This window comes from Astyanax mexicanus, chromosome 8, assembly GCF_023375975.1.
Source record: "Astyanax mexicanus isolate ESR-SI-001 chromosome 8, AstMex3_surface, whole genome shotgun sequence".
Classification (NCBI taxonomy): Eukaryota; Metazoa; Chordata; class Actinopteri; order Characiformes; family Acestrorhamphidae; genus Astyanax; species Astyanax mexicanus.
In genome coordinates, this window is record NC_064415.1 from 48221001 (window position 1) to 48247045 (window position 26045).

The 26045-nt window shown below is 39.1% G+C and overlaps 1 protein-coding gene across 2 annotated transcripts in view; it reads left to right on the forward strand.

Annotated features, from left to right (window-relative positions):
* The window catches only part of slc6a9 (solute carrier family 6 member 9), a 93925-nt gene extending 68167 nt beyond the window's left edge, over positions 1 to 25758 (forward strand). For both annotated transcript variants that reach the window (XM_007229301.4, XM_007229300.4), the window contains 12 exons: positions 1584 to 1740; positions 4491 to 4622; positions 6126 to 6396; positions 10683 to 10815; positions 12695 to 12829; positions 12965 to 13068; positions 14483 to 14720; positions 15351 to 15485; positions 16557 to 16656; positions 16750 to 16850; positions 17897 to 18067; positions 19165 to 25758. In XM_007229301.4, the coding sequence (XP_007229363.3) occupies positions 1584 to 1740; positions 4491 to 4622; positions 6126 to 6396; positions 10683 to 10815; positions 12695 to 12829; positions 12965 to 13068; positions 14483 to 14720; positions 15351 to 15485; positions 16557 to 16656; positions 16750 to 16850; positions 17897 to 18067; positions 19165 to 19401 (1914 nt within the window). In that variant the 3' untranslated portion in view covers positions 19402 to 25758. The remainder of the gene's footprint in view (positions 1 to 1583; positions 1741 to 4490; positions 4623 to 6125; positions 6397 to 10682; positions 10816 to 12694; positions 12830 to 12964; positions 13069 to 14482; positions 14721 to 15350; positions 15486 to 16556; positions 16657 to 16749; positions 16851 to 17896; positions 18068 to 19164) is intronic.
* Positions 25759 to 26045: the final 287 nt, after the last annotated feature.

The window sequence follows — 26045 nt, forward strand, 5'->3', positions numbered from 1 at the left end:
TAAAAACCTAACATTTCTGTGTACATATAAACAAAGCCCAATATATACATACATATACATATACATATATGTACATATACATACATATATATATCTTGCAGACAATCTTGTTATAAACAGATGGATAACAAATAACTTTGAGCTGGAAAACAGCAAATGTGTGAGGACATAAGAGGAAATTTCAGTATAACTTAACATAAATGAGTTATTGTTCAGTATACACTGAACAACATATTCAGCCAAACACTAAAAATGGCTGTCATTTCAGTTGTCAAATATTCAGTGCAAATAGTGATATGTGTAACATCATTCTACATTTTTTTTATTTTATTTTGGATTAAATGTATACCATAGATTTATCAGAGCACTTACAAAAACACTGATCTGGAACTATGATTGGTCAACATGCTCACAGCATACAATTCCACAAAAACATGTCTATAGGAAATTTTGTAGTTTACTGTATTTCCTTCGTGCTCTTATAAACTCCAATCATTAAACTTCTCACCGCTAATCTAACAAGTTTTATCTGATGTCCAGTCTTGATGTTTACTGTGAAAATCTTCTAAAATCTGCTGTGAGTTCCACTCCCGCCGCTCAGGTCAACAAATGTTCTCTGAACTGACCCTGAGAGTGCTCTGGAGGTCAGACCAAGGAGCATCTGATGGGAACAGATGGAGAAAGTGAACTTCAAATCGGGCAGACAGGACCAAATGGTAGTTTTTTCTGAGTAGCTCTGCAGTTTGGGTTCACATCAGGCGTGCTCCATCAAGTGCTTTCACATGGTTTTCGCAGGGCACGTGTGTGCAGTTGGAGATTTGGTTTGTTTGGGTAGATTTTTTTTTTTTTTGCCTCACCACTGAATGAAGAAAGAACTATTACAAAACTATAATCTAAAACTATTTATTCAGCACTTATTATTGAATGTAATTCATTCTTATTCTAATATTAAACTTACAAAGAGAAAGGCAGTCACTTTGTTGCACTTTTCAGAGTTAATTATTTGCCCCTGTTTACACCTGCCATTAACATGGGTCCTGATTGGTCTGATCATAAGGTTTAAGCACAAAGTACAGTTGTGAATGGGGTACAGTGCGTCTTAAGGAGCATCATAAACTGATCACATTCGGAGGTGATCAGAAACTTTCACATTTTACATTATTAACATTATTGTAGTGTGAACACCAAGCTTAACCACTTTACTCCCCCTACCAGAATATGTCTAATAACCTCAATACCACACCGTCCACCATCCAAACAGGTTAGCTTAGCAAGCTACAATAACAAGCTAATGGATAAAGGTGAGACTCGTGGCTGGAGCAGAATTGTCGCTTATTGCTTATCTGTTTGCATAGACAATTTTAGCCAGACACCACCGCTCACCATCATTACGACCCACTGCACTGCTCTGTTCACTGTGGCTGGTAATATATTAGCCTTCTATGGTGTATTCCTGATCCACATGTGATTACTGTAAACGGAACTGGAACATTTAAATGTCATGTCGACCAGCACTAACTGGCCTTGTGTATGAGTCTCTAACCTGCTTTTATTTTGTGTGTGTGTTTGTGTGTGTGATCCAGAATGGAGCGGTTCCAGGAGAACAAGTGAAGAAGGATGAGAACTCCCGGAGAGGAAACTGGGGGAACCAGATTGAATTTGTCCTAACCAGTGTGGGATACGCAGTGGGACTGGGGAACGTCTGGAGGTTCCCGTATCTCTGCTACAGGAATGGAGGAGGTCAATAAACTCCATCTGTATTACTTATATATATATATATATATATATATATATATATATATATATATATATATATATATATATATATATATATATATATTTCTCCTTTTCTGGATAAGTAACCATCATCATTATAGTCATCATTAGTATTCTTATATATTTAAGATTGGGTTTACATTAATGGAGGGAGGCCCTTATTTACAGTGTTGCCAAGAGTAACATATGATTAAGACTGATTAAAGATTCCAAAAAGAGAAGATAAAATAAACTAAGATGAAGGTTTAAAAATAATAAAGTACTATTTTTGCAGTATAAGCTGCACTTAAAATCCTTTAATTTTCCCAAAAATCGTCAGTGTGCCTTATAACCCGGTGAGCCTTATGTATGTATTTTACGAGTCAGTTGTAAGGAGCAGTAAAACCACGACACTGAAGTGCAGAGGTATACAGGAGTTTCAGTAAAGTTTCTTCAGCACCGAGGCTGGAACAGTATTAGCAATAGCTGCTAACCGCTAGTGCTAGCTTTTTCACCGGTCAGAGGTGAGTATATCGGACCGTAGTCTGGGTGTTTACCGTGTTAAAACAAGCTACATGGCATGAACCACTAGCTGATAGCATTCTGACTTAACTCAGGTAGGGTTTCTTGTCTGGTTGCGTTTACTAGCTAAGTGCTGCTAACCGTGGCTAGCGCTGCTGCTAATTGAGGCCAGGGCTGCTGCTAACCGTGGCAAGCGCTGCTGCAAACCATGTCTAGCGCTGCTGCTAATTGAGGCTAGGGCTGCTGCTAACCGTGAGCATGTGAAAGAGAACTTTTAATGCAGGTTAATGTAAATAATGATTTAAATTGCTGTGTGTGTGTGTGTGTGTGTGTGTGTGTGTATATATATATATATACACACACACACACACACAGCAATTTAAATCATTATTTACATTAACCTGCATTAAAAGTTCTCTTTCACATGCTCAGTGCAATTACACCTTCTCACTGGTGAGGGCTTTAATTGTCCACATCGCCAAGGATTGTGGACTGTTGCTTAAAAATTAGGAGTAAAATAGAAAGATAAAGATAAATAAATAAAATCTTAAACTCAGTTAATTTCTTTACTATGGAAAGTGTATTTTAAGTGCATTCAAGGATGAAGCAATATCTTAATCTACATAAATCACATTTATTTATTTCTTGTAAAACAGTTTTTTGATATAGTTGATATATGGTTATTAAAACAGGAGGAAAATAGTCATAAGTTTTGATATGACTGTGAGAATGTGTTTTTTTTTTTTTTTGCTGTCTCTGATACTGTAGAGTCTACAGTGTGTTATGATGGGAGAGTATATTTGTTTATTCTTATCTTAGTGCAGCATGATGAATCTAATAGTTTGCATTCCATTGTTGTGAATACTTACGCCAGCCAGTATCACCATAAAAGGACGGCCACTGTTCCAGTTCTCTTAAAATAGAGCAGCCTGGTGCTGCCCTGCCTCTGAGTCCAGCAGCAACAATGACCGTGCCTTTATCAGCTCCAGCGTCCGCCTCCGTGCCCCAGTTCCCCATGAACCCCTGCTCTCAGTGGAACAATTTCTAATCAGAAGACCTACCCTGAGTCAGACCAAACTCTAATAAGATTAGGTTCAGTGACCTCCAGATTGATCCAGCGCATTATCTTTGATCACCTGGTTTTAAAGAGCATGATTTTAACAAGTTTAGATTATAGACAGAGTTTGTCTAAGACTAAGTTTGAAACTGTGTGGGGGTGTGGTGGTTGACTGTAAAGCTTGGTTTAAATAATGACTTTTTTATTGATTCAATACTTATTTGAATGATCAGATATATCTGAGAGTCTTTTCAAATTTTCCTATTGTCAAAAAAAAAAAATATGTGCATTGCTGCATTGCGATAACTCTTTATGTAACCATTAATATTTTTTAATAATGGTACATACTGCACAATTAGATCTAAAATAAAACCTATAATTGGAACTAAAATATCCCTTAATTAATATTGAATATTGAATCTAATCAAGTAGATCTGGTAATCTAATCGACTTGGGACCTAGGATCAAATTGATTTGGGAAGTCAGTGTTAATACCCAGCCCTAGTTTCCTGATATTTTTTGTGCAGTGTCTTGGAATGTTTTATCGCTGATAAAAACAAAAAGTTCACTGTCAGAATGAAATGAACCTTTGTGTGTAAATGTTTTTTGTAGTTAATTAAGGAAACCGCTAGCTTCGATACAACATGGGATATGGCTGGGCATCGAGGTATATGTGTTCCGTATCTCATCCTGCAGCACATTTACCCACAGATACATAGGCTGCTGAAGCTCGCATCCCAGCTGGACCCATAAATGCGTAATTGATAATAAATCTGGTGACTGGAGGACGTGAAAAACCCTTGCTGTGCGTGGCGAGCATTATTGCTGTAAGAAACATTACATGTGTCTGTAGAATATCCTGCACACATCACTGAGCTGTTAGTGTCCCTTGTATCACTACTAGGGGTAGCTGACTGTCAAAAACAATGCTCCCTAGCATTTAGGGGAGAGAAATAAGCGCTCGCCACAAGGCCTCCACACTCAAACTTGAAGCACTTTTATTGCAGTGTTTTTTTGTTTTTTTTCATATTTTCTGTTTTACATTAATCTTTAAATTCTCAAATTGTATGAATGACTGAAATTTCAGTTGTCGTTTTCATACATGAATGAATTCAGCTTCAGGGCGTACACTAAATTTAGTGTATTTGTCTTGTAGGTGCCTTCATGTTCCCATACTTTATAATGCTGGTGTTCTGTGGAATCCCACTGTTTTTCCTGGAGCTGTCTTTTGGCCAGTTCACCTCACTGGGCTGTCTGGGTGTCTGGAAGGTCAGCCCTATGTTTAAAGGTAAGTCTTCTTTTAACTTCCCCTGGAATCAAATCTTAGCTGCAAAAAATATATACATATACACGTTTGGCTTTATCATTCCTAATTCTACAAAATAGTAAGTGCAAATATGAGCTAATAATATGAGACAGTTTAATCACTGATAAAATCTGATAAAAAACTCACAACCAGTTTGTAGGATTTGACTCAATAATGCATATAAAGTGTGATTGTTCTGGCTACTGCACTTGCGCAGATCTTCATAATAAGAGGAGGGTCAGTTTACCCACCAGTACACTGACACTTTGCTCTTTGCATAACCAGCAAGCTGATTGGCTCTGATGAGACTTTATCCTTGAGCGGATGCCATGTTTAGCACTATATAAAATCCCCTTCATACTGCAGTCAGCTCAAAGCTGTGTTCCCTTTGCCCCATGTCTTATGTGCACCTCCTCAGAAATCTAATCGCTCATCCCCGCAACCTAGAGCACACCAACTATAATTGGTCTGTTAAGCCTCATATTCCCTGTTTACACATTCCCGGATTGGTAGTAGAACAGCTGATTGATGTAGTCACGCCAATGCACGAGTATAAACATTCACAATAGCATATGCCACTTGTGCAGGCTATGCCATAAACAGTGCATTGACTTAACGCAGAAGTATTACCCACCCTTTAAAGAACACTCTTTACACAAGCATTTCAGGACAAGCTGATGAATACAGAAACATCATTGAAATAGGACTCAAATAAGTAAAAACAGTGTTACACAGTTCTAGAGTGTTTTTCTGCACCGCTTCACCAAAATTACAAAGTGCAGTTTGTAGCATTCAGAGTTTTAGGGGTTTGTACCACAGGGCATCTCACGATACAATATTACCTTGCCCACAATAGCCATATATATATCATAGCCAATAACGATGATATCAAAATTCTGTGATACTGTGATACTCGATATGTACTCCTTAATAAGAAAATACAAGGAATTATGGATTCATTGTTGTCAGTTTCACAGAATTCCCTCTATTCATTTGATTAGTGACACCACGTGGAGAAATGAAGCAGTAAGTCTATTTAGGGGGTTAATCTTGGAGTTTAGAGTGGCTTATTTTTCAGTAAAAATATTTATATTTGATGGCACATATTGTGTATTGCAACTATAAAATATATTGCAATATGAATACTTTGTTTCGTTCCTTCTAAGTCACCCATAAATGCGTTATCATCTCCCGTTATAATCGGGCATCTGCATGATCTGGGAAGGTGTTATTTTATGTTAACAACACAATAAGATAACTTGAAGCAATTAGCAAATTATACATACAATATTGATACAATATAGATATTGTATGAAAATGCTGTTCATACTGTTCATGATCAGACAAGTTTTCACTATATAAGCACTTAAGATTTAATAAAGTACTAAAGTAGGTAGGCTTTAGTTTGTCTTTAAACAACACTGACCCATCACCCACCCCTCACATATCCCTCATGCTCCATCTCCCTCTCTCCATTTCTGTTAGGTGTTGGTTATGGGATGATGGTAGTATCCACCTATATCGGCATCTACTATAACGTGGTGATCTGCATCGCCTTCTACTACTTCTTCATGTCTATGACCAACCTGCTGCCCTGGACGTACTGCAACAACCCCTGGAACACGCCCGACTGCAGCGGGGTGGTGGGCTCCCAGAGGCTTAATGCCTCCATCGCCAATATCTCAGCTGTAGTGTCGGGGGTCACTGAGGTGGTCAACCGCACCAAAAGGACGAGCCCGAGTGAAGAATACTGGAGGTGAGTGTAATGTGGCACACTTTTTTAACATTTATTATTTTTATTATTATTATCATTATTCTATTTGCAAAATGTAATCACTATTAGCTTTTTACGTAGAAACACTGAATTTCCTGACAAAAGTCTGCAGACAAAATTCTGTTAGCTCTACAGGTAACAACCCCTTCTCTGCTATTGGGCAAAGGCTTTCTCACCAAGTATTCACATTTTATCCTTTAGCCAATTAGGGGCTTTGATTGGGTGTCTGACTGGTCATGCTGCATCAATTAAAAACAAAAAAAAAATATTAATGCAATATTAATAAATACATTTATTGATATTTTCTAATTGTATTCTTCCACTAAAAGCCAGTTTGTGGTGTTTGGGAGGGAAATGCGGTTGGGCAGCGTGCAGCCTCCGCTTGCATTATTAACATTCCTTTTGCCCGTGGGGCAGAGCGATGCTGAGAGTCTGTCGTTGAGCAAAGTTTAAGGGTTAACTTTACCTAGCACTCCGTGCTAAATCTTTATAACTAAGGCTGTGTCTCTGAAAACAATTTTAGAGCTGCAAAATTATCTGTGGGGGGAAGGCAGGTAGCGTTCTCTGCTGCAGTGCTGCTAGCCAATCAGAGACGATATGTTTCATGAGCAAGACACCAAATTCTGTCTTGCTTTTGAGACCAGTAATTCAGTGATCTAAAGTAGGGCTAAATAGAAACACCGGAGCACTTTTTTTCAAAAAAAGAAAAAAGTTGTGAGGTGTTATACTGTGAGTGAGGTTGATCACTGGCCAGCGTGCTCATGGCAAGGTGAGGTGATGTATGGGATTTGGAGCGGTGTCTCAGATTGGGTGCCAAATGGATGTCATTCTATTTCTGAGCTAACACCACAGCACTGGTAACAGGGCCTCACCAGGGCTTGTGAGGTTGCTAACTGGAAAATATAGAACTGGAGAAATTCAGGGCAATAGCAGGATTTATGAGTGGGGAAGAACCCGTAAAATCTGGGTCCCCAGATGTGAACAAGGCATTGTGCAGGCAGGTGATGTTCCATACTGGTGTGGGGTAACTTGTGTTGCTGCACAGTTTGTCTTGGTCATCCCATAGTCCTTTATCAGTGCCTACAGGACTCTGCCTACAGAAATCTGCCCACAGGACACTGCCTACAGGACTCTGCCCACAGGACACTGCCTACAGGACTCTGCCTACAGAAATCTGCCCACAGGACACTGCCTACAGGACTCTGCCTACAGTAATCTGCCCACAGGACACTGCCTACAGGACTCTGCCCATGGAAATTTGCTCACAGGAATCTGCTTACAGGACTCTGCCCACGAGAGTCTGCTCATGGGAATCTGCCCATAGGACCCTGCCTAGAAGACTCTGCCTACAGGAATCTGCCCACAGGAATATGCCCATGGGAAATTGCTCACAGGAATCTGCTCACAAGACTCGAGAGTCCTGCTCAGGGGAATCTGCCCACAGGACCCTGCCCAGAGGACTCTACTCACAGTACTCTGCCTATGGGAATCGGCCCACAGGGCTCTACTCACAAGTCTCTGCCCACGGGAATCTGCCCACGGGACCCTGCCCACAGAAATCTGCCCACAGGACCCTGCCCAGGGGACTTTGCCCACAGGACTAAGCCCACAGTACAGTGCACACAGAACTCTGCCCCCAGAAATATGCCCACAGGACCCTGCCCATGGAACTCTGGCCACTGAATTCTGCCCACATTACTCTACCCACAGGACTCTGCTCACAGGAATATGCTCTCAGGACTCTGCCCACAGGACATTGCTCAGAAGACTGCCCATGGGAAGCTGCCTACAAGACTTTGCCTACAAAACCCTGCCATGGGAGCCTGCCCACAGGAGCCTGCCCACAGGAGCCTGCCCACAGGAACCTGCCCACAGGAATCTGCCCACAAGAATCTGCCCATAGGACCCTGCCTATGGGAATCTAAGTGTACTAAAGGTGCAGAGCTGCAGTTGTTTCTGGATCCAGACGCTTGTTTTTTCTGTGTTTATCTGGGGGGTCTGTGTGAAATTAAACTGGACAGATGTGCTTGTGGGGATATTTTTAGGTCTTTATTTTATTAGCTTTTCTCGCTCTGGGAGAGTTAAGCAGGAGGCTGACATTTTCTGGAGACAATGAGGCGTAATGTCATTGTTTGCGTGTTTGCGGATGTGTGTGCGCACATATAGTCTTTGTGTGAGTCTAGTTTCTCTGGCAGCGCTGGGAGAATGGGCGTCTTTGACAGCGAGGCGTCTGTGTGCTGTTGAATGACTGTATAAACGGTTTGTGCCTAGCTCTTCGGGTCATGTTTGTCACTGTACTGTGAAAAGCCTTTCTGTCACTGCCTTCTGTCAGTCAGGCAGTTCATTGTGAGGGCAGCTGTTTTTCCTTGTTGTTGTTTTGATTGGGCTGTGCTCTTAAAATATTGGATTTTTCTTGTTTGGCTTATTGACAATAGCTTGCCAAGAGTACTGCTCAAAGCTGTGTACCAATGTGTCAGAGAGCTGTCAATCAAAATGTAGGACCTACATAACTAATCATTATTTTAAGACAGCAATAACCTTTAATCAAATTTACATTATTATGCAATATTTCCTCTTACACAACCTCTCATAAAAGTTTGTAATGAATACATTTTTTATTTATTTTTATTTTTTACAAAGTTTCACTACTAGTTAAGACTCAAGTAAAAGAGACGTGTGTCAATAGATGTGTGTGAACGTATTTGCAGTCTTTTGTAAAGGTTTTGTGTACATTTTGTCTTTTATTAAGACGTAGCAATAATTTTTTTAAAGGTGTGCCTTATGTATGAATTTTACCAGTCATGTTGTAATGAGCAGTAAAGGCACTCTCACTAACCATGCTAAGTGCTAGCTCTTTCGTCATTCAGAGGTGAGTTTTTTTTATCGGCTTGTAGCCTGCTCCTAACCCCAGCTAGCACTGCTGGAGCAGCAATAGCATTCGCTGCTAACTGTGCTAAGCGCTAGTGAGGATTATTGGTCTGCATTTTTACCTTGTTAAAACAGGCTACCTAGGACGAACCGCTAGCTAATATCACCATAGCTTACTTAAATCTAAGCTCTTCGAAGCTTCACTCACCCAAATAAACACTTTTAATGAGAGAAATCTGTGTAGATTATCTTCCAGCACTTGTTTGGCTTCATTTTTTTTTTTAAGATTTTTTTTTTTTTTTAAGAATTACAGTTTTGTTTACTTAGCTTAGCTTTACAGGTCTAGTCGCTGGGTGTGTGCTGAATTAGAAGGAAAACATTGCGACACCCTTGTTGCTAGGGTTGTGACGAGACACTAATATCAGAGGCGAGACGAGACACGATAATGGGTTCACGAGAACGAGACGAGACGAGATTTTAAAATAAAAAATTAAAGAAAACATAAAGAAAAAATTAAAAATGGCATTGAAAACTAGAGTTTTATTTGACATCATATAACGCAAACTTAACAGACTGGTTTCTCTCACACATTGATTCTATAAGAAAAATATGAATTAAACTTTTCTAGGTCTTATATAGTGCAAACAATAAGTGCAAACTACAACCAGTCATAATAAGACTATGGTTTGTGTGTTTTTCTCCTAAATCTCGTGTAATTTAACTATGCATAACCATAACCAGTCATATTAAGACTATGCTTGAAGTGTAAACAGAGACAGAACATTTTTTAAATACAGTACAGAGCTATGGGATTAATACAACTGCCAATGAAACAGTCACATGTACAATTTACTTACAGTATTTACTAGGGTTGTGAATCTTTGGGACAGTAACAGCACTGTCGCGCAGAGCTATTTACCTGTACCGCGGAGCTCACCTACTGTTTTCTTTCCCCACGAGAGGTTTAAGCTTGACGAGAAATATCGTCACGTTTTAATCTTGCGATATCTTGTGCCACGCGATCTCGTCACACCCCTACTTGTTACTAGTGTGACATAATATGCCTTATAATGCAGTGCGCTTTATGTATGAAAATTATACATTATTATATAAAATATACGTTTATTGATAGTGTGCATTATAAGCCGGTTTGCTTTACTGAAAAAATGTGTTTTTCAGTAATTTGTGTTATTCACTGGACCTAAAGAGCTTAAATAGCAAAAAAAAAAATAAAATAAACTGTGTAGAACTGTGTTATAAAACTTTAGACTGGTAGTGTTTGTGTTAATTATCCTAAAGTTAAAGTTAGGAATATCTTTCTTTTCTGGAGATATGAGGTTTTCTTTTGACAGCAATGATGGTTGCTTTCCACTCTCATGTCTGGTCATCTGTTCTTTCAGGAACTATGTACTGAATATCTCAGATGGCATTGGGAACTTTGGTGAGGTGCGACTCCCCATCCTGGGCTGTCTGGCGATCTCCTGGGTGGTGGTCTTCCTCTGCCTCATCCGTGGTGTGAAATCTTCAGGCAAGGTGAGCTGGATGTTCCTGACCCTCAGCGTGGTCCAGAATAACTCCCAGTTTGACTTTTTGTACTTTTATTTTAGTGGCTTTTACACTCCTTACCCCCTTTCTGTGAGGAGTATACTACACAGTATTTATGTGTAGGAATACTGTGGAATTTCTCTTCAGCTTGAATTAATTAAAAATATATTGTTTTTTATTACATGTTGGTAACTTTTCACTGTAGGGCAATGATAAGAGAAGTGATATAAACCTACATAAACATAAATATATCCTTATTCCTATTTGGTCATGGAAAATACTGAAATTTGCATTCTGCACCCTTCTTTTTTTATATTTTAAAAAAGTGAGTGAAGGTTTAGACAACAGATTACAACATATTTTCACAAGATTTACTGTACAATACAAGGACACGACCTCAATAATTTTTGTTTAGCTCAATATATTACCCATTGTGCATGTTGCGGTGGTAGGTTAGATTTATTTTATCACGTTTTATTCATGCAGGATATAAAAAAGATGTACTTCATCTGCAGTGATTTAATATTGCAAATATTTCTAATAATGAAAAGGGTATAATTGTTTCATTATTCTACATGACAATAATAAAATAAAATAATCTGTTGTCATTAATATATCTGGGACAATACACAGATCAAACATATGAGGTGTTAGTGTGTGTTGTGCTGATATGAGTGAATCAGATACAGCAGTGCTGCTGGAGAACACTTAAATGTCACTTTTAGACTAAGAATAGACCACCAACATCCTTCTATCCTGTGGACGAGGTGGAGCAGCTGTAGGGCTGAGGGTCTAATATAGTGACAAGTGAGTAAACACAGTGTTTAAAAACTCCAACAGCACTGCTGTATCTGTTCCACTCGTACCAACACAACACACACTAACACCTCATACACCACCACCATGTTTATCATACTGTAATTTACATGTCAGTGTCTCCTACAGGTTCCTGAGATCATTTTTCTGATTCTCGTCATAGATTTTTCATTCATCTGGCTCAGTACCAGTCAAACATTTGGACACACCTTCTCATGTAGTGTTTTTCTTTATTTCTTTAATTGATTTATTTTCTTCATTTTAGATGAATATTTAATAAAATTAAGGGACACATATAGAGTTACTTAGTAAACAAAAAAAGTGATTGGAGCTTCACTGCATGAAGGAAAAAACAGCAACTATTGTTGCAGCACCTCCAGAAACTCCTTTAAGATGCCGAGAAAACTATTCCAGGTGACTCTCCCTCATGAAGACACTGAGATTAAAACACAGTGTGCAGATCTGTCCTCAAGATAAATGTGCTACTTAGAAAAATCTAAAGTATAAGATTTATTCTGGTGTTTTTTTTTACACTTTTTGATTACAATATAATAATTTTGTGTCATCCTGTATAGATTTAATATAGTCTTCAATATAAATATAAGCCTTCAAAAAAAGAAGGAAAACAATTGAATGAGAAGAGATGTGTCCAAACATTTGAGTGGTACTCTAGCTGTTGTTTCACTTCATCATAATCATCTTCATATTACCATGACATGCCCTCTAATGTCAGTTGTTATAACATGCTATGTCATTTTACCACAAAAAATGTAATGATGTCTTTAGTGCTCACTTTTGATTACACTTTATGTCAGCTTGACATTAGACTTGACATTAGCAGGTTTATTAGCAGGTGAAATAAAGGTAGGTCTCATGTAGCCTTATTAAGAGTGCCCTACAAGTGTTAGCAACTTTACTGCCATTACAAAAAAAGCACTCAGAGGCTTTGGGACTTTGGGAGTAAATGGCATTAGTGGCTGCATTTCCATCTGCTGGAGGTTTCATTTTTCATTTCTTTTTTTCGTTTTGGTTTGTTTTTGGTGCCTCTCAGGTGGTGTACTTTACAGCGACCTTCCCGTACGTGGTGCTGACCATTCTGTTCATCAGAGGAATCACGCTGGAGGGAGCCGTCAGCGGAATTAAATACTACCTCACCCCACAGTGGCAGAAAATCCTAGATGCCAAGGTCAGTGCAGTGTTTTGTAATGATTTGTCATAAAGCTCATTAGCGCCTCTCTAGGGTTTCTGAAGGGTTTATTCTGAAACATGGCTTTTACTTTGCACCAGCATAATATATCTGTGTGTTTATGTGTTTGTTTAGGTGTGGGGTGATGCTGCCTCTCAGATTTTCTACTCCCTGGGTTGTGCCTGGGGTGGTCTCATCACAATGGCATCCTATAACAAGTTCCATAACAACTGTTTCAGGTAATAATTAACATACTGTGATAATTTTTTTTGGATTACACTCTAAAAAATGATTTCTACATGCATGTGAAAAATAATTATCATATACAGTACCAGTCAAGTTTGAACACACCTTAAATTCAGTGTTTTTTCATTATGATGCAATGTTCTACATTTTAAAAACATTAATTAATACTAAAGTCATCCAAACTATGAAGTAAAAAATATGTTATTATTTACTTTAAAATCCAGAATATTTTAATAATTTTAAAAATTTTATAATTTCAGTGATGGTGTGTGTTCAGGAGTGTTAGAAACAGACAGGTCTGAGCAGATAGATCACGTTGGGTCGTTAGTGGAGAGGGATGGTCTGAGCTGATTACAGGTTGGGGTGATGTGCAGGCTGGATTAAAGCCTCAGGAGATCTGACCTTTACCCAACATAGTGGTAGAAAAGCTTTTGGTACACAGTGGTTTATGTGGGGTATCTACACTGCCCCCTTGTGGGTGGGTATTTGAGTTGCAGTTTTATGTTTGTATTGAGTAGATTTGAATTGTAAGGTCAAAAACAGTACAAAATATCAGTCATTTCCTTCCAGACATTAATACAAAGAAGGAACATGCAAAAAAAGTATATATATAAATATATATATATATATATATATATATATATAATATATAAGAGAGAGAGAGAGAGAATAAACATGCACCGTATACAAATATTAATTCTGGTCCTGCAGATGAATTATGTGTTTCTTAGATCGAGATCTACTTAATAATGTTAACTTATACACTGTATGGACATAAGTATTAGGATGCTCCTCTTGATGTCATTAAAGCTCCTGTAATGGGAAGGCATCCCAATACCCTGTAGGGTTTAGGGTGTTATATAAGCATCTGTAGATTGGGCTATGAGTGGTCCAGCAGACTATATATTTCTAGATTTGACCAGAGCCTTTTGTAATTACTGGTGACCATAACCAGCACTGACATACAAAAAGTCTTAAACAAACCAGAATGTGTTTTATTCTTTAGATTCTTCTGAGTAGCACCTTTTGCTTTAAGGTCAAAAAGTATTTGGACAGTGGGCATAGTCCCTCCATGTGCAAGTCTGTTATCAAAGCAAAAAGTGGTACAATAAATACACTACATAAAATACATTTGTCGTACAATACAATACAATACAATACAATACAATATGCCCGTGCCATCAGCAAAAAAAAAAAAAACATTGATGCAATAACCTGGTGGTTCAGTATATTCAGGTAGTCTACTGACATTAATCCTTCCTTAAAGATGATGTTCTCCACTGTCCTTCCACTGTTTAATAATGTGTTGGACAGTTCTTAACCTGATTTTAGTATTTTCAGCAGTATCCATGTTTTCTAAAATCTACCACTCAGCTGCTTCTTTTTGTTTAATCTGTGATTAAACAGAGACAGTATCATCATCAGCGTGACCAACTGCGCCACCAGTGTCTACGCTGGCTTCGTCATCTTCTCCATCCTGGGGTTCATGGCTCATCACCTGGGGGTGGACGTGTCGCAGGTGGCTGATCACGGGCCCGGCCTGGCCTTCGTAGCTTACCCAGAAGCCCTTACCCTGCTGCCCATCTCTCCACTGTGGTCCCTGCTCTTCTTCTTCATGCTCATTTTGCTGGGCTTGGGCACACAGGTACCTCACCTCACCCTCAACCACACCTTCAACACGCCGACAGCTCACAATCAACACACCCTTCCCTTACAATCAACACACCCTTCCCTTACCCTTACTATACACCCTCACCACACTCCCTAAACACACCCTTACCAAACCTTTACCACACCTTCAACATGCTCTCACCGCACACTTAACACACCCTCACCACACCCTTCCTTTAACCTCACTACACACACTTCTCTTACCCTTTCTTCACACCCTCCCTAAACACACCTTCACCAAACCTTTACTACGACCTCACCACAGTCTCACTATACATCCTCCCCACACAACAGACATACCACACCCTCTCCGCCTCTTTACCACACCTTCACACACACCCATAACGCACCATCACCCCACACGCAACACTTCACTAAACCCTCAACACACACCTTCACCGAACCTTTACTAAACCTATACCCTCAACATTTCCCCACCACAACCTAACCGGACACTCCCCACACCCAGACCACACCTTAACCACATTGTAACTACACCCTCACACCACACCCTCAATGTCCCCTCACAACACACCATTGTTTACTCTCACACGTTCAGTCAGTGCATAGCGTTTCTGACTGTTTGATTTGTGTGGATGTGCAGTTCTGTCTGTTGGAGACTCTGGTCACTGCTATAGTGGATGAGATTGGGACGGACTGGATTATCAGAAACAAGACCATCATCACGTTTGGCGTTGCCGTCGTTGGGTTTCTGCTGGGAGTGCCGCTGACCACACGGGTGAGCTGTTCACTGTGTAGAATCCCTTCTGTACCTTCTGTTTCACTTTAGGCCTGTAGGTAATACAACCCTGCATTTTACAAAAACCAAATCAGTTTTGCTCCAAATGCACAAATATATCTTTCCTAGTGCCTGTAAAGATTTGTCACCAATAGAATAAAACTTTCTGGAGCAGATAAACAAGCATTAGCCTTCCAGCATTGAGCTGCAGAGCAGGTGGACCTGTATTCTCTGAAATAGTGAACGTGGTGTTTGGATTATCGACAAAGTTTCTGCAGTTTATTAAGTGTATTTAAAGCAGGTGTCCCAGTACTTTTAGTACATTTAGTGTCAAGCAATGTGCATTTGATCTGTGGGAGCATATATATATTCATATAGAGTAAAGGAGACAACATGAAGGCTTAGAAATGAATGCAAGCTACTGAATTCTGAATATTGATTGTTTATTAGATATTCTTTCTGCTTAAGCAATTTATGTCTATTTTAATTTGGTGTAATAATATATATCTATTTCAGACTTATATATCTTATTTTAGCTTATGTTTTATTCAGTTGTGTTTGTTGATTGCATGCATGATTTTTAGTCTTGTTAGATTTTTGCCTGCTGTCCTATAGGGTTGCAGTGTTATACAATTGTTGAAAATTTATTCAATTTAATTATTTACCATACACTTTTGCTACACATTTTTACTGATTAAAAACTAAACAATTAATTGATTAATTGAGAAACCATGAAATTAAAATAAAACAATAGAGAAAAAAAGAAGAACATTTAAAAAAGAAAGACATTTAACCTAGACTTTCATTAATACACTGTTTCAGACCTTAACTATAGTAGAGCTTTGAATCAACTAAAGCATACACAGTTTTAATTTCTTTAAGGGTCACTGTATTATAAAAATAATAAGAGAAACAAGAACGGAAGAATTGGGAAATATATATATATAAATCTGTGATCTCATCGTTGATACCTTGATGTGCTAGATAAATGATTTCACAATGTCCCACACGTTCATGTTTTCATCATCATGTGAACATCTGTGGTGACGTCTGGCCCTCTTGTGGTTTCAGGCAGGAATATACTGGCTGCTGCTGATGGATAACTATGCTGCCAGCTTCTCATTGGTCATCATCTCCTGCATCATGTGTATTTGCATCATGTATGTTTATGGTAAGTCCACCGCACCATTGCTCTGTGGTTGCAGCAGTGTGTATCTGTTATCTGTGGACGGAGCTGAACTGTAGCTGTGTGTTTCACCCAAAGGCCACAGGAACTACTTTAAGGATGTGGAGATGATGCTGGGCTTCCCTCCTCCAATTTTCTTCAGGATCTGCTGGAGGTTCATCTCACCCCTCATCATTTCGGTGAGCGCTGCAGTTTTTTTTACTGAAAATATTTGCTGGTAATGACAGTTCAACTTGTACCATTCAGTTCTGTTCCCATAATTCATGTCGCCTTGCTATGAGCACAGTGGCCAGTGCTTATACAGATAAGGAGGGTATTCCCAAGCCCTATCCTCTAAGATAATATTCATTACCTATTTACATACTGCTGTTCCATAAAACAGTAGTGAAACAGTAGTTGCATCAGCCACTTTTATGGAGCAGTCTCTGTACACATCACATTACCAATAGCATAGTGTCAGCAAAAGCATAGGATCATGCATAGTATCACCAACAGCATAGCATCATGCAGAGTATAACCAATGGCATAACAATCAGCATCACCAATAGTATAGCATTACCATTCGCATAACAGTTAGCATCACTAATTGCATAGCATCACCAATCACATCTCACCAATAGCCCCACCAATCTCACCTGCAATCACATCCACAATTACATTCACACCCACCATCACATCCCAGTTTATGTCACTATACAAAAGATTGGGCACCCTAAGGGCCTAAGTTCTCTGTTTATATTAGCATATAAGCTCTACATATAGTTTGTTCACGATTGTCGTTAGGAAAGGTCAGCTAATCTAAATTTCAAAGCTTTATATAAACGCTCATTTAAACTCTTTAAACTTCATCAGCCATAATCTCTTTTAAGCAGCTGCCGAAAACCCTGAACATTACCATAACTGATGCCCTCAGAGCAGGAGAAGACTAAGAGCAGGTAGCAGGCAGGGCAGTGTGTTCAGGTAGCTGAGGTCTGGAATACACAAAACACCTAGGTTATGTTCAGACTGCAGGCAAACCAGATTTGTTCCTTAAATCAGTTTTGTTGAGACTAGTGTCCACGCTGTTGTTTGTAAGTGATTCAATTAAATTTGTGTGTCTGGACATGGTCCAGTTCTGATGCAGGGCTCTGGGCTGTAGTTTCTATGTGTGTGGTGGTAAAATATGCATTTGTAACAAGTCTCAGCTCAACTCCATGTGTTTCCACCTGTGTTTTTCTATCTTCAGTTCATCCTCATCTTCACAGTGATCCAGTACAAGCCCATCACCTACAACGACTATGTGTACCCGAGGTGGTCTCTCGTCATCGGATTCTGCATGGCTCTGTCCTCAGTGATCTGTATACCTGTCTACGCTCTCTTCAAGATCGCCACATCCGAGGGGTCCACGTTCTTAGAGGTGAGGATGACTGTCTCACATTAACCCATCAGCACATTCTTATTATGTCTGACCTTTTTATTCTTTGACCTTTAGTTTTGTTTTGTCAGCATGAGACTTTCTCAATAAGCATGAGCATGAGACGCAAAATACCACCATAGACCCATCGTGATCAGTACCAGGAAGTTAAGGCTCGGCATGTGATAGTTTAGAACTTTCGGTATTAGGTTTAAACATGTAAATGGTTGTATGGATTATTTTGCCCCTATTCTTATTCCAGAAAAAAAACATTATGAATGAAATAGTTTGTGAATGATCTTCTTTTTGTTTTTCTGTTAAAGAAATGTTGTAACTTATTCTGCCCAAGAAAATCCCTGAAAGCTCAATATTTCCAAAACATTCAAGTTAATTATGAGTCTTTGTGAATTTCATCCAAAATAATGTACCATGTGGGAGAGGATAATCAAATCAATTAAATCTAATCAAATACATCCACAATGGTCTAAAAATCGGGTAAATAGCCACTGCAAAAATAAAAGCCATTTGAAATTTGCTAGTTATAATTCATATAAACTTCAATGTAATCAATAATCGAGAATAAGCAGCTAGTCTGAGGCAGGTGGCATAAACTGGCTGGTGAGCAGCTGATCTGTGGTGGGTTGATGGTTAAGCCTGACTTTCAGAGACTTCAGTCAGTGTCAGGCCGGACAAGTGGGCAGTCAGTAACTCAGAGTAAGGCAGAAAAATAAAATTAATCTTTAACTAAAGGCAGAGAGCCAGAAGGAAGCATAAACCTGGAGGCACCCACTCCACCGTCCACAAACCTTAGTGACTGAATGCAGTGGATTATAGTGGGGTGAAAGCACCAGCATCTCAGTTTAACTCAATTTCCTATGTCCAAGGGGATTTAATTATTTAATACGTTTTATAGTCTAGACTTACATTTAGATTAACCTACATTAAAGTAATCTTGCACATGCTCTGTTCAATTAAACATTCTTACCAGAGAGGTCTTTAATTCCTCAAATAAATCCCCAAATTTGATATCATTATAAGCATATATACCATGGAGGCTTCTGTTCATTTTCTTATATTTCTGTCTTTCTTCTCTGCTGCAGAGGTTGAAGTACTCTTTGAAGCCACATCCCAGCTGGGGCCCGGCCCTGCAGGAGCACCGCAAGGGCCGCTACGCCACAGGAGGGCCCGAGGGGGTGGAGGTGCGCCCGCTGAAAGAGGAGCTGAAGGAGAAGGAACCTGAAAAGGAGAAGGAACCGGAGAAAGAGAAGAAAGACGAGATGGGCCTGACCATCCAGGGCAGCAACGGCTCCACACTGAACCCCACGCCCAGTGCATAGACGGCCCGCCCCGACCGGCGCCACGTCCCATTCCCCCCATGCTGCAGCCCAAGGGCCAGGCCACACTCGCTGGAGACCTTTACATATTGTAAGGGCTTTATTATTTCTAACCTCTAGAGAAATCGGATGTCATCCAAAACCTTTTCTTTTTAATTTAATATCTTGTTTCTTTTTGTTTTGTTTTGTAAGTAAACATATGTTCATATGAATATGCAGGAATCATTTTAGTAGGCATCCCCACTGTGAATAGTGCATTGTGGGAAATGTTCATGTTTTATTTTTATTTTTTTCCTTCTGTGTAGTATTATCCAGTAACTGGTGAACTCCTGCTGCAGCAGCAGCCGCGGCGGGTGTTCTTGTGTTGGCTTCTTGTGTGTACAGCGATGACTGTGCCAGTCGGGTAAAAGCTGAAGACCAAATATTCTTTGAGTGTAGTAGCAAACGTATCTTAACATGCACACTTCCAGAAAACGTCTACTTTTTAATTTCTTAATTATTATTATTATCTTTCTTTTAGCTAGTGCCAAGTCTGGAGTTCTTCACCACCCTGTTCTGTGTTGGGATTGGTGTCACACAGCTGGATCCACAGGTCCTTTTGTTTTTAGAAGAACGCACATACTGCACAAAGGATATTTCGCCTTCAGCTTTTCGAACAGCTACTGAAAGACCCTGAAAGTCCCTGATTGAAGCACATTTTACATTATATTTAACTCCCATGCCCACTCTCAGGGTTGCGCACAAATTACCTTTTTTAAATCTCCTAAAACGTCATAAAATCTTCATAATGTTCGTGATAACTTGTCAGCTTTTTATCATATCTTACTGTTCGGGTGTATAAGGAGTATTCTACACAAAGCACATAAACTCTGAATAGTCTTCCAGTCATTCTGAACCCGAACTGCATCCTGCTGGTGATGAGGAGCGATAGAACGATGGCAGTCAGGAGCGGCTGTCATAGCCTCAGTACTGTATCACAGGCACGACCACGCAGGTTCTCTAGGGAATAGAGGGAGAAGTGGCATGCCATCAGAAAACCAACAAAACTGGGCTCTGAGTGGTCCAGAAGACGATAGTGCTGCCACTGTGATCGCCAGTTCGAATCCCGGGTCATGCTGCTTCGCCACCAGCAGCCGGAGTCCGAGAGAGCACAATTGACCATGCTCTCTTTTAGGGGTGGGTAGATGAAGGTGGCGCTTTCTCTCCTCATTGCTTCTATTGTTAGCTGATGTATCCAAACTGGGGATCCAGCGCTTTCCTCCAAGTGATCTATATTTATAGTTGTCAATTGGTAAAGAGGCGGAGTCAGACTTCACCTTAATGAGTGGGTGGAGTAATCTGCCTTCCAAATTGGTGAGAAAATTGGAAAAAATGTGGAAATATTCTCAAGAGGTTTGGCATGCACCTACCCTCTATATCCTGGAGACCCTGCTGGAGTGTGCTGTGTGTTTGAGTGTTTGAGTGAGTGTGTATGTGTGTGTTTTTTTTTATTTTTAATTTTTTTTTTATTTCCTTTCGTCTTCACCACACTGAAAAATCAGTGCAAGTTCTGAGCCAAGCAGCTGAACGAGAATTACAGTAAAGTGGCCAAGCAGAGAGTTTATCTCGTGATTAAGAAGAAAAAAACATTATTTTACTAATTTCTGCTCGTTTTTATTTTTCATTACTCGTTATACATAATATATATAGTCGTCTGTAGTCTTTACATTCTTCTCATTCGCTGTAATGTAACGCTGTAATGTTACGCTGTATAGTACCGCAGTAAATAGTCGTTTTGTTTATTTTGTAAAGAAGAAGCTAGATTATCATTAATATTAACTTTTAATGTTTACCATTCCTCATCCATGACTTGATTATTTAACGTTTTTATCTTTGCTCTGGAGAGAGAGGGGAGAGAGAGCCTGAGTTGGTCGGTTCGGATTTTGTTTCGGACCGTCCTCCGGAGGCTTCCGGGTCCGGCTGGAGCCGGTTCCTGTCCCGAGCAAATGAGGCCCCTCTCTTACGACACTTACGGTCGCAGTGGCACAAATAAAAATTAAACGTGGATACAATGTCCTGGTAACACTGTGAATATGTTAGGGATATTGCTGGACACCACTGGAGGAAGGGGGTGATCTAGCGATGCAGCTGCTAAAATATGCTTACGCATCACGTATTGATAGATCTCTTGGATTTATTCTACTTTTTTTCTTTTTTTTATCCGTTTTTACCTTTTTTCAAATATTTTTTTTCACAGTATATTTTTGCTCGTCTTGTAGCGGACTGTGTTCCAGTCGGTCCTGTTTCTGGATGTTTTCCTTTTTTCTTTAATAATCTCTTAAAAAGCAACACGACGGCTCGCTATATTCGTTCTATATCCAATATAAAAGAATAGAAACATGATGCAGTCGAACTAAAAAACAAGCAGGTCTAGTTCACTGTGGGGCATAGCCAGGTTATGAAAGGTTATGTGATGTCATGAAAGGAAAAAAAAACACAAATAAAGGCCCTTTTTACACAGAGAAAAATAAAAAAAAAAAAAATCCCCAGACGTAAAAATGGATATGAATGTTAATGTAGGGGAAACTTCACACATCTGACAATGCAGAAAATCATACAATATCTGATTTTAAAAACTCTGTGTGAAAGACATCACTAATATACATGTTTTTTTTTGCTTTGTTTTTTTTGTTTTTCATCTGAAAAACAGCAACTCTGTGTGAAAGGGCCTTAAAGCTGTTAGAACTTGACTGGGTTACATGTGGCGTTACGCCGCACTCAGTGACCAACAGTGATAATGGTGAAAAGAGCACAGAGCAGCTTTATGTTGCAGAGTATTAGCACTCGTAGCACAACTTAGACATCGATAGCATGTTCAACTTCCTCTCTTTAGGCATGTCGTAGTGCGTGCAGTACCAGTCAAAAGTTTAGACATAATTTACTGGAGTTGTCATCTTTTATATTTTATGTTCCTAATATGTGTGTGCTGAGCTCTTTAGCTTAAATAAGGCACCAGCTAACCTGGATTCACCTGGTTTAAATATTTGGGCAAATTTTACAATACATTTACAATATCACTGTGTAAAAATACATGAATATATGAATCGTTTTTATATATGCTTCCAAATTTTATGAAACATGAAAGTCTGCTAAATGACCTATAATTATCAATTCTATCCTAGTCCTGTACAGCTTGTGTATTCCAGCTGGAAAACAGCCAGTTTGGGAAGTGGCAGTAAACTGATCACAATTTGTTCGTCACAATATCACTGTGCAAAATCTGTTTTTATGTTCTTTTAGAACAGAACCGTGTTTTTGCTACAAACATTCTGCAGAACTTTTGTAAAAAATGTCTAAATTGTTCGAAATGCCATAAAATCACAATTTTAAAACTCTGCAGATGGATTTTAATTTAAAACAAGGAATACATGAGGAGAGAAAAGAGAAACTAGCTAAGGTTAAGTTAGAAAGCATTTTAACAGAATGCTAAATAATCTCAGCTAATACTATCCTAGTCCTGTACAGCTCGTATCTTTCAGCTGGTAAACTGAGGAAGCTGGAAATAGATGACTGCTTTGTAAATAGCAGCAAACATTCAAAGAAAAAGTGTTTCAAAGTAGAAGAAAAGCTTCTTCTTTGAAAAAGCTTCATTTTGAAGAATTTGTAAGGATCAGTATTGTGGCTCATCTTTTTGACTGGTACTGTGCGGGTGTAGTTCTGTTCTATATGAATCAACAAGGTCCGCTTATGATGACTTCACCGTCTACAAGCTTTCAGACGCTGATCGTATGAAGCACAGATCGCATGGTTCGTACCATCTGCCTCTTGGTTCTGCCGGGAGGATCCCACCACGCCCCCCTAAACCACGCCCCCTTTTTCATTTTAAGGCTAAATCGTAGAGTAGTAGAGTTGGGAATAAGTGCTATGCTTTGGCCCCTGGTCTTCCTATTAAACGCTGCACCCTCCCTCTTATTACAACCCCAATACCCCCTATACCCCCAGCGCTGCCACCCCCATCCCCCCCCCTCCTCCTCCATCACTGTATTGTACAGTAATGTAAAAAAAAATAATAATAATAATTGGACTGGTGTGTATGTGTGTTTTTATGGTCTTATCAGATCGGGAATGGGGAGGGATGGGGGAGGGGAGGTTGTTTTCCTTATCGTAGGTCGGGGTAGGTTGGGGTGGGGTGGGAGGGGGTTATGGAGGGTGTTCTTGTGTTCCTTTTTTTTCTTTGTTCGTTTGGTTTTTGGTACTTTACTTTATTTCCACTAGTCTGATAGCTGGTGTTCTCTGTGTATTACGTGTTCTGTGTAGTGAATAATCCTACTGTCGAGTCTAATCTTAGATTAGGATAGTATCAGTATTGATGTCATTGATGCCATTTTAATCAATATGTAACTATCCGCATCGTCATTTAACAGAAAGAATCTACCTTTATATGAGATTTTGCTTTTGTTTTATTTTTATAGTACTAAAAACTGTATTTTATCTTCAGATGGTATGCTTTTTGTTTTTGTATCCGTATGCAGTGACACTACGTTTCTCTTTCTCAAGCTCCTCTTTCTCAAGCCAGCCGATATTTAAACAAATATAAGTATGGAATTGCCAAACTAACACTATGGATTGAAACTTGAATACAGAGGAGCGCTTTCGGCAGCGTGTCTGCCGGCCGCGGGCACGGTTACTGTTGACGAAGAAGTGCGTTCTCCTGTTCTACGTGTTCCACATGTGTTCCACAGTACAAAGCAGTGTTATACCTCTACTACAGTGTTGTAAAAGCCGTCTGAATGCAGTTCAGCACAGCGTTCCGCAGTGTTCTTTGGGGGGAAACCTGGTCCAGCCCTAAAACACTGACCGCACACTTATTGCAGTGAAATTTGATGCTGATTTTAGTTGGGAAATCAGGCATTAAAAAAATAAAAAATAAAAACTGGTCTGATACGTTTTTTTAAAAGCTGGCCTCATCAAACTAATGCCCAAATAAATCTTAATGTTTTTAAAAGTGATCTTTAGTGATTAACCTGTTTATTAATAATAAAAAGTGACCCATTAGTGTGATAACAGCCTGTGTTAGAAGAAAAAAGAAAAACGTTCAAAAATGATGTTTATGTAAAGACCCAAAGAGTCCGCTGACCGTTAAGTGGATGAGTGGACTTGGTTCCTAAAAATAACTAGTGGTTCTTTCTTGACGTATTCATAGGAAATCTTGTGTAATATAAGTATAAGTATAACCTCGTACGATTGGGCTGTTTTTAGATTTGATTTATAGTTTTTAAAGCTGATTTCTTTAAAATGCCCTAAAAAAAGACATTCATGAATTCATGGTTGGCCATCCCCCCTACAAATCTCCCCCCTGAGCTGCCTGAGATACGGACATATTGTAAAACAAAATAAATAATATGAATTTGAATAATTAAAAATGTGTGGTAACACTTTTTACATGAACCCTGCTACATTTTGTGGCGGTCACATGCTTTGGTTGATATTTTAATGATGATGTAACAGTGCATCACATGTTACAGTCTAATTGTTACAGCTTGATAAAAATAGTTACAATTACGTAAACTTTTCCAGAGTAACATACATTATATTTGAATGATGTTACACAGGAAGGAGAATGTTGCGTTGCCCACGATTAGTGCGCTTCTGATGATGTTTGAACAGTTTATGCTGTAACATGTAACATGCTATTTAAAACTCATTAAACATTTATATATTTATACACAGTCATTCTATACTACTGACAATTACTGTAACAGTTACTGTTACTGTGTCACTGTTACATTACTGTAGCACGGCTGAAGTACAGTGCAGCAGTGTTTAGTGTTACTAAATGCGCTCTATGACGTCAACATGTACACATCAACATGCATCCATTTTCATGCCCTTATCGAAATATATATTACGCACCAGTAACGCAGGAGAGTCGTTTCAGACAGTGACGGTATGGCGTAACTCTAAAACTGTGAATTTTTCTCTCTGGTTTTCTCATTTCTGAATGAAGCACCATGCGTTTTCGTGTTATTACAGCACTTTTAGGATGTTTAACAGCACACAGGTATTATTACAGCCTCCCCCTACTGTTCCTGAGTTCTGCAATAAAATGAAGGGTTCATGCTGTGGCAGAAGGTCTGTGTCCACTACTGTATGAGTATCTGTCCAGAACAGGAGCTCATTACTGAACTATAGAAGAAAAGGTACTGCGAGGTAGGGGAGCGTGAAGCACAATGAAATGAACTTTCTATCAAACATATCTAACCATGTCTTTTGAACATTAGGGCCAAATTGCATTGAAAATTGTCTTAAGTCATGTCAGCTGTATATCTTAAACTGTTCAATTTCAAATGGTAAAAAAAATAAAGTTTATTTTAAAGATCAGCTGTCACTCTGTGTCTTTATTTGTGGGATTGTTTGGCTGATAAACTGAATTCTTCTTTAAAATTGGGTGAATTTGCATTTTCCAAATGTTATTCATAATTGAGGCCTTCCAACAAATAACCATATATCTGCCATTTCTTTATTTTCTTTACTGTTGTAGGTGGTTTATTTTAAGTACCTTCATTTAGTCAATCATACTGTTTTCAAATGGGAAATGGCATACAAACTCTCGTCGTCAAACAAAAAGCAATTTTTAAACAATCAATAACTTGTATTTGCAAGTTTGT